The 15,470-nt window shown below is 38.0% G+C and overlaps 1 protein-coding gene across 2 annotated transcripts in view; it reads left to right on the top strand.

Moving 5' to 3' along the window:
* LUZP2 (leucine zipper protein 2) overlaps window positions 1–15,470 on the top strand; it is a 309,887-nt gene that overhangs the window by 101,207 nt on the left and 193,210 nt on the right. For both annotated transcript variants that reach the window (XM_037403375.1, XM_037403374.1), the window contains exon 2: window positions 14,443–14,829. In XM_037403375.1, coding sequence (XP_037259272.1) covers window positions 14,768–14,829 — 62 coding nt within the window. In that variant the 5' untranslated portion in view covers window positions 14,443–14,767. The remainder of the gene's footprint in view (window positions 1–14,442; window positions 14,830–15,470) is intronic.

Below are 15,470 nucleotides of genomic sequence, written 5' to 3'. Positions count from 1 at the left end.
TTAACTGAAATTAACCTGCCTGGGAATCCTGCATGGGGATTCCTCAGCATTTTTCTGAAATAATCCAAAGAAGCAACTGTCCCAAGATTATTCTATACCAGTCTTACCTAACACTGGCTTTATGTTCTTGTATTAGGAAATATCGTCTTCTAGTTTCTGACTTTGAGGATACATATGAAAGACAAAGCTCTGAAGTGTATTGCCTCTGGGGCTAGTCCATCTTTGAGGCCAAATATGTTTCTGAATATGTGCTGCAGTGATACCTGGGTTCAAGCTCTGTTATGATAGGTGATGCTCTACAGCAATTCCGAGCTTGCAAAATCCTGGGAAAATTGGTTCAATTTGATTTTTGTATTGCATGTGTTACTGTTTGGCCATTGTAAAATGCTGAAGTCAAAATGATATGTAGCATTAGACCTTTCAGATTTCTATGTAGAATATATTTAGAGATGTATATGGAAGTCTTACTAATGGTTACTTTCTATGTTTTTACAAATTAAATACTTGTTGTACATGTTCTAAGATTATCAAAGATTATCTAAGATTATTATTAAGATTTATCTTCTGGGGAAGGAGCAGGGGGGTGTAGAACGGGATACTTATGGGCAGAATGAATGGAAGAGGAGGAGGAGCGTAGAATTGACAGGCAACTGCACTGATCTTTGATGGAGCTGTGTTTGTGTTAGTACAGCCTGAAAAAGCTAAATTGGAGGAGGGGGGACATACCACACAAAACCTGTATGCTACCCTGATAGTCTTAGTTACACTAAAACATCTGCCACTTGCTTAGATGCTGTTTACAATGAGATTTTTGTGCAGATGACTAGTACAGAGCTATGCCTCTTCCGAGGAAGTTATGCAGCAGTGTTTATTCATCACCACCTGCTGCTCCGTGAGCAAAAAGACATAGCTGGTACATGGCTGAGGAGAATAAATGTTCAAAAAAGAGAATGACTAAAGAAGGGATTAAAAAAAAAGGATAAATCACATTCACAGAATTAGCTTCTGTCATCAGTAACATGTCAGTTGGATTTGGAAGGTATGCTGCAAGGCTGTATGGAAAATGTAAGTGGTATCACCTTGTTCAAAATTAAGTTACGTTAATTTTTGCAATCTGCATTTCTATAAAAAGCTTAACGCGTTAAGGCAGAAAGTGCCAAGGTTTTAATAGAAAAAATAATAGTTGTTACATATGGAGATCACTGGGCTTCTCCATAGATTGTAGGTCTTTTTTTGTTTTTTAAGACCCTACTTCAAATTTTATCCCTTTCACCAAATCATCTTTTGTGCCCTTTCCCCTAAATTAGGTAGATTCTGATCTTTGGAAAAGCTGATACACCCTTATTTCAAGAGAAGTACTGTTAAAATTGTTCATGGGCCTGGCGTGGCATAATCCTGCTAACTATTTTGTTTGGGATTAGGGCTGCTAGCTCAGTGGATGCTTTGTGGTACAGTTTTTCTGAGAACATGTAAGTATGCAGCATCTAAAGCATGTATGAGACTTCGGATAATGCTCAGCCCTGTCTGTGCCTAGCAAGGGCTGTAGACTGCAATGCAGCGCGGGTACCTGAAGTCCAGCCGGCTACTATTCTGCATATGGATTATAAAAAACCTCGATCCATAGAAACTTGAGCAACGTGGATAGGTGATTTCAGAACAGAGTATCAAACTGCATAAAATAACATGCAGGGATATCAAACCTAAATTACAAACCCTCGTGTTATCAGCAACATTCATCTGTGTGTTCTGTGCATGACCTTCTTTGCAAAGGGCTAGATCACTTACCACTGTAGATAGGCTTCAAAGTTACAAATAGTTGAACTACTCAGGAGATTGAGGAGCTACCCAGTGGAGCTTAGTTTCTTGCATTTTTACATTGCTTTATTTTTCTTACTTGCTTCATAAGAGAAATAGTGAATTTAATGCACAAAATGTCACTTTTTGTTGCAGTGGAATTAAGCACTTCTCTAAAGTAGAATAGCATAACAACAGGGTTGTGCTGTTTTGTTTTTTAGACATTGTAATTATCTTTAATGTGAGTGTATTTAAATAGTTAGAATGGAAAAATGGAATGAGCACACTAGTTCCATCTCCTGTTCTATAAAAGCCACTGTGGTTACCTAAGCTATTGGCTCAGAACATTTCTGCAGTCAGGCTCAGTCAAGCCTACTGAAATGGTGGTTCTAGAGATTTACCCAAGGTTGAGGAGAAACAATAACATAGTGTTGCATATTGAAGATAATCTTTTACTATAAAAATATGTTTTGAAGACTTTTGTGTTCAGTACTATTAAGGATTCTGAAGCAGGCTGAGTAGTTCCTTCCATGGAAGGATGCAGATGGGTAGAGAGGTCCATGATGGCTTTGAAGAGTTTGAAAGGGTAGGCTTTGGTAAGGAAGGCATCTTCCCCAGAGGACACCAAACAATAGAACAGAAGCTTACAACCCTAAATCATATGTATTATGGTTCTCACACACGTAGTTTGTTATCAGATTAACTTTTTGTTGGGCTTCACCTTGTCACTTACAGTGCTATACCAGATTGTGCAATTAACGTTTTTGTGTGACAGGCAGTTGCCTGACAGCTGGGGGTGGTAGGGAAAAGCAGATAATTATATGCCTGGTTTGTGACCTGCAAAACCTCTTCTTTCTGTTAAAATCTATGACAGAATCAAGCCCAAATTAAGGAGCTACAATAGGAAAGCTTGAAGCATCCATCAAACATTAAAGGTCATTTAGTACAAAAGCAGAAAGGTCAAAGAAAATACAGAAGAGTCGGTTGGAGAGGATTTAACTACCTAATGTGGTAAGTTATGAGTTGTGATGCTTTCTAAGGGAACAAATAAACTAAAGAAGAACACAAAGTATTAATTTACATTTTGTAGATACATACCAATATTTAAGTTACTGCTGGCATTTATGGAACTTTCCACGCTTAAATATTTTTTTTAAATAAATTAGCACTTTTATACATTAGCTTCACTAACTAATGAAAAGTGATTAGCTGAAGGATTATATAAAAAATTCTTCATAAAGTAAGATGTAATTTAATAGATTTCACAGGGTAGCTAGGGTGAAGATTTAAAATGTCATGGTTTGTCCCAGATTAATAACGAATCTCAGCACAAACGTTCAAATGATGTATTGAGTGAGTTAATCTTTCAGTCACGCCTGTTCTGTTATGGGTAAAAATCACCAGCCAAGAAAGTCTCTGTACAGTATGAATTACATGCTGATAATTCTTTTATATTTCAGAAATGGTAAACAAACCCTTTCATCACTTTCTATCCCTTTACTGGATGATACTAAATGCTAATATATTGCTGCATACATTGATTTGCGTGATCTTGATAATAGACTTAGCCTTTGGAGAGTCACAAAATAAAAATCAGTATTGATGACAATTCAGCTATAAATTTGGTATTCGAGAAAGGATACAAAGACTGTACTGTTTAGTTTCAAGGCTACGGTAACATGATACTTCAACCTTACTCTCCAAGTGTGTCCTTCCCCAACTGCTGCTTTGGTTAAAAACCAACCCACTCCATTATTCCTCCCAGGATAGACAGAATACAAGACTAGAAGATGGGCAGAAATATGTCAGAACAGGTTTGCAGACAATGTGATTTTCTACTTATTTTTTCAAAAGAAAATCTTAAAAAAGAAAAAAAAGTAATCAGTTACTGTTGGGGTGGGGTTTTTTTCATGCTTTCCTTAATTTAATTTTCCCAATTTAGTCATCTTCATGTATGCCACCCTTACGCTGGGTATCTTGGCTACAAAAAATGACCCCCGTTTGAAGCATGCCTCTTGCTTTACCAGTCTTTGAGCAGCTTATTCAAAAGTATGAAACAATATGCGGACTTAAATTCAGTGTAATCTGCCCTCTGAGAAAGACACAGAGTACAACTTCAGAAAGATGGAGCTAGAAACGTTAGAGAAATGCTTGGTTTCTTTTGGTGTCTTTTTAGTGAAGGTAATGCTAGAAGGTGAATATAACCACAAATTCAGGTGAAAACATAGGAGCAGACCATTCTGAATACATGATTTCATAACTGTATAGTATGTATTTATCACGTGCAGAAACTGAAATATGTCTTTAAGCTCAGTATCAGCGGGTTTAGCAGTGTGTTGGCATCTTTGAAGTTCTACCTGAATGGTTTTGGTCTCTATTTTAAACAGAGGTGGCTTAAATGCCTCAAGTGCCCTTAATGTATAGTGCTCTATATCATGGTAGGTGCTCACTAGGTTTTCTCAGCTTAGGCCAGAATGAAAACTGTTTCTCTAGTGAATTATACTGTAAAACACTTTTTCTAGAGGGTTTTATTGAAATGCCAGCGTACTTAGGGCCAAATCGTCCTACCTCATGCAGGGTTCATGTAAATGACTTTTCCACAGAACCTATTATGGTTGAAGATGGGATCTGAAAGCTGCACAGTCATGTGTAGGTGCCATGTTGCATGCTGTGCTTTCATCCTGACCACCTTTGCATGAGCTTTTTGTGACCCAGTTCATTGCTATGACAAAAAATCATATCCCTTCTCCAACCTTCTAGCCAGTGGTCACGCAACAAGAAGGGTTGTTATTCCCCATTGCAAGAATCCACTTTTCTTGAAAAGAAAATCAGCAAGGTACCAGCCGTAAGGTGACTGAATAGAGGTTGGCTTGTAGCTCTGTGCCGTGCCAGGCAGCCCCTTATGGTGTTCTTGGTGTCTCCAGCTGAGCTTTCCAGCCATTGCTACTAGCACACCTTCCTTTTGCTTCTGCTAGTAGAAAATGAGATTAGAGAGGAGAGATGGGAATGGACAGAAGACCTATGGAGATAAGTGTTGTTCCTGTGTTACTGTTCAGTGACCCATGTATGACTATTTGGATAGATATTTCTCCTAAAATCTGGAAGGACAGCCCATGAATGAGTGAAAACTCATATTTATGACTGAAAGTAATAAAGCAAAATGTTCATGTAGAAATAAAATGTACCTGTCTTGAAGGAAAAAAATGTATCTATATAGCTATCTAGTTGGTTATCATAGGATTTATGTTGCGGTCTTTTTAGCATCCATTTAAGTACAGGTTTTGGAAAATATGTTTGAACTCTGCTTTTTGATATCTTGCCTACTTTGCTAGTTTAAATTTTCATAAAATGAGTGTGCATGGGATGGTGCCTTTCACACTTCTGAATATGTTTCCCTTCTATCCTGAAACAATCTCCATGTTGCAGGAGAGGGCTTTTCTCTTTGCCTTTTTCATTACAGACTTCCACGTTAGTCTTTTAGGTTTTTCAGCTACCTTAGAAGCAGGCTTATTCAATCTTCTTTTAAATTACTTTTTTTCATTTATAACAGGTTTTATATTTATGTGAACATAATTTTATCGCTTAGGCGGCAAGGTGAGCTGGAAAAACGGAGAGCTTAAGGAGCGCAGTTTTAGCCCCTGGGCTCGCTAAAATCCATTCACTGAATCAAGTTCTACTTGATACTAGACCTCATAGGTGACATATGGCACACCCTATACTTGACCGGCTTCCTAATAATGATGATAAAATAGCGCATTCTATGAAATCTAGCAATGATGTGAAAAGGTGAACAGAACAAGAAATCTTATGTTATGCCACTGCTTGGCAGTTCTGGTTGATTTCTTCTGTTTAAAGATGGAAAAGAAATTTTTGTAAGGTAAATAATGAATTAGTACTACTATAACATTTTTGTTTTACTACTTTTGGTAGTGAGGAATGCTGCAGTAAATGTGAAAATCCTGTGGTTATTCAATGTCATTGCAAAACTACCTTTTTTCCCTCCTTTGAAATAGCTTTTTTGCTTTTTTTTTTTTGCTTTTTGTTTTGTTTTGTTTTTGTGATGTTGAAAAATTGCATCAGTGGAAGATTTCTAAACAATCCTAATGTTGTTTGAAATCAAAAAAAAAGATAACATTAATTAAGATTGTTCAATTTTTTGTATTAGTACTTTCAAAATATGACTTATGTTTGCCACTTAGGTGTCTAATTTGACATACATACTGGCTTTAATGTGAAACTGCAGATCAGTAAAGAGAATATGAGAATTCTTAAGTGTTACGAGACCTTTTTAGGCCATATTTTTGGGAAATATAAAATAGTGGTTTCTCCAAAGTTAGTGGAACCGTAACGGTTTTCATGAGCTCAGTATCACAGCTCTGCGCTTAAATTTGTACTGTGTGTTTCATTTTTCAGTGCAGATAGGATCACAGATGGCTGTGGGGAAGTACAGATGCTGTTTTCCTACTGTGATTCCCAGCACTGTACGGGGAGACAAAAGCAATGAGTTAACATCTGAAGTTTTTCAGCTAAACAGAACAAAAGTATCCTGGTCATACTCATTTGTTCTGCTTGACTGATACTTTACTCTGTTCATTACCATGCATTTGCATGGACTGTATGTTTTAGACCATTAATGAGATATGTGCTAATTGTATATACAGTTAATACCAAAAATATAGAGACACAGTAGTATGACACGACCGCTTCATGCTGTACTTTGTGTTTTTTAAAAAAGTGCAATTTTTCCGTTAAAATGCAGAGATCTGCAAGATTTTTTAACTATGCAATTATAACATAATATTAGTGTCACAATCTCACCGTTCATATGATGTAGCAATTTTCACCGAGTTCCCATTAATTCTGTATTAATGACATTTTGATATGATCTTGATAGTATAATCTTAATGCATGTCATATCTAATAAATTTTGAATTAGAGCTGCACTTCTGGTAGCTTTTCAAAAATCAGGTTTTAAATAGGGTATAACAGAAAACAGTTCAAAATATTAGTAAATTCTCATTATTTCATCAAGGAAATCCAATTATTGGTTAAAGCCTTACATTTCTACTTTAAGAGAAGTTACGCAGACTTCTTTATGCAGAGGTGAAGGTACATATATATATCACTGGTGTGAATAAGAGGATGCAACATGTTCTATTTGTAGCTTTCTAAAGAAACTGTGTAACATTCCCCGCTGCTCACAGTCTCTGATGGTAACCTCTGTTTGGCCATAAAACCACTATAACAACACGTATATTATAAAACAAAGCAATAAAACAAACAAGTATAGAATGAGGTGGAAAACATATTTATGGCCATCATAAATAGCTATAGCAGTTTCAGAATGACACGATATAGATATACGGTTTATGTGTGTATCTTCTATGCGACTAGGCATTATATTGCATATTATCTGACTCTCCATTTATACTTTTGAAACACTACTACTGATGTTAACATGAAGTCAGAAATACGTATTGTAATGCAAGATTCCTTATGAGAAGCTTACAAACAGCAGTTTCTCTGCGTGACTTCCACACATCCCCACCCCCTAGTGTCTCAAATTATCTCCCACTGTAGGTTCCTAACAGGTAAATGGTGATCAAATTGCATTTGGATGTATCAAAAATGATTATGTACTTTGGGTATAGGAGTCTGAGCAGTATAGGTAGCAGCTCTGATATTTGGATCATCTGGATTGGGACGTTTGTAAAGTTCAAGACTGAAATATAATGACTTCATTGTAATAATTCTTTCTTGGATCACATTCAATCTCATTATAGCTGTAGAAGACCAAATGCTTTACAACTGATCTAATTGGATGCAGTTTCTTTCTACAAATGACTTTCTCTTCTTCTCTTCTTCTTCTCTTCTCCTCCCCTCCCCTCCCCTCCCCTCCCCTCCCCTCCCCTCCTCTTTCCATCCTCTCTCCATCCTCTCTCCTCTTTTCTCTTATTTTCTCTTATTTTTTTATACTGGTGGTTGGTTAGGATCTGAATGTCCTGGGGCAGGTCATCTACCCTACATCTAAGCATAGGTACCAGCCTACATTTACTGTTTTAAATTAAGGGGTGGAAGAGGGGAAGGGAAGCAAAGCATGAAGCAAAGGTTTTAAAAGACTATAAAAGTTTTAAAGAAAAATATTTGTTCAGCTTTTCAAGGGGTCTTTAAATCAGTGTCTCAGTTTCTCAGTGGAAATTGCTGGATGCTCTAATGAATTGATGCTAAAAGAATTGGTGTTAAATATGCTATATCCTGACTAGGAGGAGACAATTTTTAAAGACTCTTCTTCCACAATAACAAACAGTTGTTTGTTATCAGAAAAATTCAGCCTTATTTGATGTACACAAAATAATAATAATAATAATAATAAAAAAATATTAGAAAACCCTCTGGACCCCCCACCAAAAAAAACAAAGCAAACCAAACCAACAACAAAAAAACCCACAAAAAAATAAACAAATAAAACCCCAAATGTAATTTAAATGGAAACAAGTCCTTAAAGCAATTTTTACCCTACTTTGAAGTCTGTTGAATGTGATACCCAGAATAAGTCCATTCACTGTGAAATCATTAAGAATGATTCCTGACCTCTCCAGATGTGACTAAAATTTGTTATTCTTTCCTTGTTTTGTTAAAAATGCTATTAAAATTCTGTTTCCTAGCCTTTTCAGTTTTTAAACCAACTAGTCTCACAGAAATGGAAAAATAGCTTTTCTGAGACTTGCTTTTTATTTTGTCTGCAAGGTTTATCAAGTAGCTTTCATTTTAGAGAAGTCAAACTTATCCATCTTAATACAATATTTATTAAATAAATTATTTCAAAGTTAAACAATAAAAAAAATTTAATGGACCTGTATGTAGATTGTCAAATGACCTTGATATGCATGTATTTTTTCTGTCTTCAGTTTTGAATGAATGCTGACTTCAACAGAGTTCATTTTTGGTATGAGCAGGCAGATTTGCCCTAAGGTGTCTGCTGGATATAAGCGAACCTCAGCTCTGAGATGTTAAAAAAGGGAGTTTTAATGTCAGTGCCTGCTGACTGAAACCCTGTTTGTGAAGATGTCCGAACTCCTCTTTTCAATGACCTTGATGAACCTGGGGGCACGTTTGAATTAAGCATCAGTTCCTGTAACCGCAAAATGAAAGAGGTCTCTGAAACCTCGGACTCTTAGTGCTCGGTACGCTGGAGTCTAAATAAACACCACCACATGTGACAGCATCTACAAGTTCTCAAGGAAGACTTGTTTTAGACTGCTAAGGAGAGACATTTGTGATAGCTCCTGAAGAAGAAGCTTCCACAAAAAAATATTGTTTCAAGTCTGCTAATACCAAGTAACGTACTGCAGGTCATTTGTAGGTGGTGAGGGTTGATCCCAGATCTTGTACTTGCATGACTTACCCAACAAGAAGTAGAGAATTGGATTTCCCTTGCACTGTTTTCTTCTCCTCTTCCCTTTCCTCTACCACATACAAGCTTAAATGTTAGTTTATGGATTAGAAGATTCAACACTGCTCACTCTGTGGTTAACAAAGGGAAGTCCACAAATCCTCGAGTGAGTTGTTTTTCTGTTTTCTGAGATCCTGGAATCGCTTCTTATCATGATGTGGTGCTTGGATCAAGTCTTGTTGCTACCAGAATTACTGCAGTTATATTATTACCTAAAATGTAGGGCTTCGGTGTGGAATGAAGGTAGGCAGTCCAGAGACGTCAAATATTAAATGCATAATTATTGCTGGTTTGGACATTGGAAAAAAAAGAGGTGTTTTATAGAATGAAATAAAACTTATTCTTTTCCCCTGTGATCACATGCTCACAAAATTGCTCATTTCTCTGTACTTTAAACAGCAAACCCATGTGGGCTGCATATATTTGCTAACGGTTTGAATGATGATTTGAATTGGAAGTCTAACCTGCTAAAAGCAGTGTTAACAATGAGGTTAAATTTACTTCATTATTAGTTTAATGAACTTGCTTCTGAATTGGCTGGTTCTTAGATTTAAAAGGGGTTACCTTGAAAATATCTTACAAAGTCTAAATGACCTGCAAAGGGACCTTTGTAGAAGCTTTTACTCAACCCTGAGCTTTAAGCTATAATTTCAGCATTATGGTAGCCAGGATTTTTTTTTTCCTTTTTTTCTTGTTACTGAAGTTAATTAGGTGTTATCCTTGGGCAGTTGCATCATTTGTTAAGCTGAATGCAAATGTATCAATGCATTGTAAGCTAGTATTCTAACACTGTTTTGTTATGTGATGCACCTTTTCATTCTTAAAAAAAACCCAGATTATTCTTCCTCTGAGATGCTGTGAAAGTTGAGTTAGATAGGTGATTCTGAGTATTTCTGCTATATGCATACTTGTAAGAGGTAATTATAAATATCCTCTCTCACCTGAAATACATACTTTTAAAGGAAGGTGAATTGCACACTCCTGAGGAAGACACTGCTAGAAACTCTTCCATGCTTTTTACACACATGTCACTCATGTACCTTCATTTGCCATGCAAGCAAGTCTCCCAGGTTTCACCATTCAGAGTGAGTGGATTCCTGCAGTGTTCATAAACGCACGTACCTTGAAGATAGGGAACCAGTCACCCCGAACCTATTATCTCACAAAGGGCTGATGTTAATGTGTCAGCTTTCAATCAAGCGCAGTAATAAGCTGCATGTATCAATTCTATGTATGTGTTTGTGCTGGTGGCAGTTGTACGTGCAGATATAAAAAATTAGGCCCAGCATATTGAAATACTTCACCCTGAGATTGAACACTTTGCCTTCCCATTTTGGAAAGAGTGTTTTGCCCTTTGGTAGCTTAAAGATTTGTTGAAAGTTTAGTTAAATGTTAGAGAAACTCTCAACTGGGAGGGAAGGAATGAGAAGGTGGAGTGGGAAAAGCAAGAGAAAAAGTGGGGAAAGGACTGCCAAATCTATTTTCAAGGTTAAAGCGAAATCTTTCTCTGAGGGAAAGAGAAATGTGAATACGAACTGAAGAAGTGTCTCCTCTAAGTTGCTTGTCCCTTCTGCTCAACCAGTACTGTCGTCTCAGAACTCTGCTCACACTCATCTTGCATCACGCAGGTCTGCAATGTCAACTAGCTCACAATTATCTTTAAGAAGAGAGTACTGATGTCGGGGGTTTTGTACTTCCTGCATTATTTAGGATGGTATTTATCACACTGTATTTGAGAGCTTAGATTACTACTTGGGAATTCAGTATGTCTGGCTAGTCTTTTGAAGACACAGAAATGCAGTATGTTGTATAGAGTGCAAAAATGTATCATTAACTATTCTAGTAATCTAAAATGGTGCCTCAGTTCAGCAAAAATATGTATACATGTGCATTTGTATGCGTGTATGTATATGTGTAAACATATAAAAATACGTTAAAAAGCTGGCATTTTCTGCACTGCAGTGGTGATGCAATATCTACGTCATGATGTAGTCTGCTTCACAGAGCACTGGACATGAAATTGGGATAGGTAATTTCTACCTCTATCTTTGCCTCAGTTGTAGGTATATTTCACAAATAAAAATTTACCCACTGCATTTGTAAAACACCCTCAAATGAAATGTGTTATATTTTTTCCAACAGTTGTGCCCTTATTCTTTTGAAAGTCTTTTGTGCAAAGTCTTCTGAAGGCTTCAACATTTAGAATTTTAATATTCAACAGCAAGATACGTTAATGATTTGCTTCGTTAAGTGTATTTACAGAAATTTCTCTCTATTAACACATATGCATTGAAAATAACTGAATATAATATATGCAATCATTTCATGATTCCCTTTTTTTATTACATTTATTTTGAAAGAATGAATATAAAATTAGGACCCCTGCTATAGCAGTTATTACATAAACACACAGGCATAAATGGATGTATTTCTGCCCTGGCAAGCATAAGCTTGTGCTGTATTTTGCAAAGGTAGACAATTGATTCATTTTCTTCTCTAAACTAGGCAGTGCTATTCCTATTTTATCAGTGCATTTAGCCAAACTCACAAGAACCTGCGTGACAACTAGTGTTTGAAATGCCTTCCAATTTTGCACTAGTAGTTCCATTGTTTTCTTCTAACTTGTACTTTTGGTGTATGGTTATTTGTAATAGAGCATATACAATCACCTTACTTCTGCTCATTTAGCTAGGAGTAATTATTTATTTACTAAGATTGTCAATAAATTTAAGCCAAGAAAGGGAAAGCCTTTAATTATAAGAGTGAAAATACATAATGTCTTAAGAGTTTTACACATCTAATGTGTTTATATAGAATGTTTCTATCCGAGGTCTTTGAAGTTGTTATACTTTAATATTTGATCTCTCTTTAAGTGTACACAGCACTAAAATGTTGGCTGTACAGTCTAAGAGTAAAAAAATTTGCAAACAATTTTCTCCCATTTTTTCGTATAAATGTATTATTCTTTTCTTAAGAGGCACATTACTTTGTTAAAGTACATCTCCTCTAAAACCCATACCAAAACAAAAATGCCCAAACTCTTCAAAACAACAGAAAGCTCTCGCTCAAGGTCAGTTAGCTCAATATGAGGGGGGGAAAGGCTGTTTTCTATGTCTTAAGGCAAAAGCAGCCTAAGCACAATCAATTCTGACAAGAATAGCATTTAAGTGCCTTGCCCTTAATTACCGGCGGTTGCCTCTCAAAATGCAGGTTTTCCTTTGTCCTACCTGCATTCACCCCTGGGCGTTCCTCTTTGCGGTAATACAGTTTTATCTGTGCTTATCTCAAAATTTAGGCTTGCCATTGCTGCAATCCCTGCTTAAGCACTGCTGCTAACTGCTCCTAAGAGGCCGGCTGTGCCCGAGTGGATCCAGAGCCCCACACCCCCACCCTGACCTGAGATGGGAAAGTTTGCTCTAAAACCTTTACACTGAGCCCTTGAGGTGTTCCTAGGCTGAACCTGAGCTGTGACAGTCTTTGTAGGGGATTCACACCAGAGCAGGACTAAAGCAGCAGTGCTGGTAAGCATGAAAGCTTCTTAATTGTTCAGTCCGTTCTGATCATGATGGAGAAATTATGCGAAGAATGATAATGGGGTGTCTGAGTGGTGTAGCTCTACTATAGCTGCAGATTGCCTGTCCTGGAGACATTAAACTACTTGTGGAGATATTCTCCCGTGCAAGCATGATAAAACCCTTGAGATGAAGCCAAGACCTAGCAGTAGGCCTCTGTTTTACCCCCAGCCCTCAAAAAAGAGGCAGAGCAGTAATAATTCTTTTTTTAATAAAAGTAATAAAAAAAATAAGTAATAAAAAATAATTCTTTAGGTTGCAAAATTTCACAAGTTTTCTTAAGCTCAGTCAGCATCATCAGGCATAACTTACTTTCTTGATGCACCAGTACCTTCCCCTCCGTTCCATCCCGTATGTGTGCACATAAAAGGAGGATGGAAGAAGGATTAGCTGCTGGTACATGACCATGAGGTGCCCGGTAGCCTGGGAAGGTTGGCTTTTTCTGGAACAGAAAATGACAAGCTGACTGCACTTTTTATGACCTGTTTACTATTCTATCATAAGTATCCATGGTAACATGACTGTTCGTTCATGCTGGTATGTAGCAACAAAATAACAATAAATGTTGATTTAAACTAATGTGGTTGAATGGAACTTGCTGCCAGGTGTGCTGAAAAAAAGATACTAGAATTGGAATACAAGGAAGAGGAGTCAGAAATACATTATTTTATTCAGTTTTGGCTACGTATCTTGTCTTTTCTTGTTTTTACCTCCCTCCACCTCAGTCTGCTACTGAAGAATGTAACCAATAATTTAATTTATTAATTCTATATGTAGGCTGTATGACTGTCTTGTTAAGGGTCAATACTAATCTGAAAAAGATTTCCATTCATTTCAAACAGTGAAATTCTGTTTGCTTTGAAGGAGTCCCAAATTACTCCTCAATAAACAGTTGACTGCCACCTTAAACTATGGAAACTTGTTTTATGTTTGTGCTGTATAATGTAGTTTCTGGATGCCTTTAATAAGACCAGACAAGCACACAGATGACCAAAATCTTTCTTGTAATGGTGGTGCTCCATTCAGTTGTAGAGAAGTTTGGTTGGTTTTGCTGTGGGGGTTTTTAGTTGGTTTTGGTTGTGGTTTTGTTTTGGGTTTTTGTATTGCATAGGAAGATAATTCTTGTTTAAATGTTACTTTCATGTCATTTGCTACCAGGTGAACTTCACTTGTGTCAAGGTATAGTTAGAGTCTGAAAACATTTTTAATGCTGGTTTATTTAAATCAGGATTAGGATCAGGTGAAGTACCAGCACACAAAGCAGGAAAATGGTCTTACTGCTCTGTAGGTGTTATCAGCTGCTTCAGGTGGTGAAGGGCTTTTAGAGATGACATCAATGTTTCTAAATACCATTTTGGAAGCTGTTTCTGCTCTTACCTTCAACCTGACGTGGTGCTGGGGTGAACACATACCTGACTGAAGCAGTAACTTGTGAATTCTGGTTTTGCAGAATCCCCCCCTCCCAGGTGCGGTGGCAGGCTGCTCTGGAACTTGGCACGCACTTGAAACAATTCCTGCCTCTGTAGCACCTCTCTTGTCTGGGTTGGCTTCAAATAAAGACACTAATTGGAAAACACTGGTGGTATTTTCACTGTAGTTTTCTTTTTTTTCTCTCTCTTGCAGGCAGCCCCCGGGCCCCGCCGCGCTGCGCCCAGCCCCTCCGCGCATCCTTCAGGACGCGGCTGCAGCCGGTGACCGCAGGGCTCGCAGGCGGCCGGGCTGTGGGCTGGCGGCAGCAGCTCGCTGTGCTTCGTGACATCATTCCTGGAGCTCAGATCCCCTTCGGAGCGCCTTCCCGGCCGGGTCTGGGGGGTCTGCCCGCTCTGGCGGAGCGAGGACCCTCCCGCAGAGGGGCGGGCAGCTCCCCGGGCGGGGCGAGGCGCAGGGCTGGAGGGGAGAGTCGGGGGACGAGCATCCTGAGCGGCGGAACGAGCGGAGGAGCTCCACTATGAAATTCATCTCTGCCTGTTACTTGCTGCCTCTCTTTCCTGCGCTGGTCTTAAGCTCTAGGTGAGTACCGACAGCGTTTTTTGCTTAGAGTTCTCCTTGTTTGGTTGCTTTTTCAGATTCGGTACTCAAATAACACAGATTTTAGCTTTTACTGGGGTGCTAAGTTTAGAGCAGATACCTTCTCTGATCGTTAACCCTCCCCCTCCAGATCCTCTGAAAGATTCTGAGTCTTCTCTTGGTGTTTCTCGGATTTATTTTTTCTTTTATGATGTAAAAGACCTACTCCTGTATAACTTGACCCACAGCTGGTGTGATGTAACGAGACTGTAACAAATACCAGCTTCATCTATACAGCAGCAAATCCAGATAGACTCTTTCGTTGGAAATAAGGAAGCCAAACAGCTGAAATTGAGAACATGCTAACGTTTTCCCTTATAGAGTGCAAAAAATATAAACACTTGAATAATCTCTCGGTTTGGCTTTGTATGCCTGAACATGGACCGAGGGCTTACCGTCGCTTACCGTGAAATGCAGGTGAGATGTTGCAGTGTTATCTCAATGCCAGGAAACATGTTAAAAAGTTACTGCAATCTACAAACATTCCTTTCCGTGCAACTGTAATAAATCACTGAGAAAATATGAACAGAAATCTATTGCAGCTTAAAAATAAAACCTGTTCTGACCGTGCAGTGTTGTGATAA

This window comes from Falco rusticolus, chromosome 10, assembly GCF_015220075.1.
Source record: "Falco rusticolus isolate bFalRus1 chromosome 10, bFalRus1.pri, whole genome shotgun sequence".
Lineage (NCBI taxonomy): Eukaryota > Metazoa > Chordata > Aves > Falconiformes > Falconidae > Falco > Falco rusticolus.
This window is presented reverse-complemented; position numbering and strand designations above follow the sequence as displayed.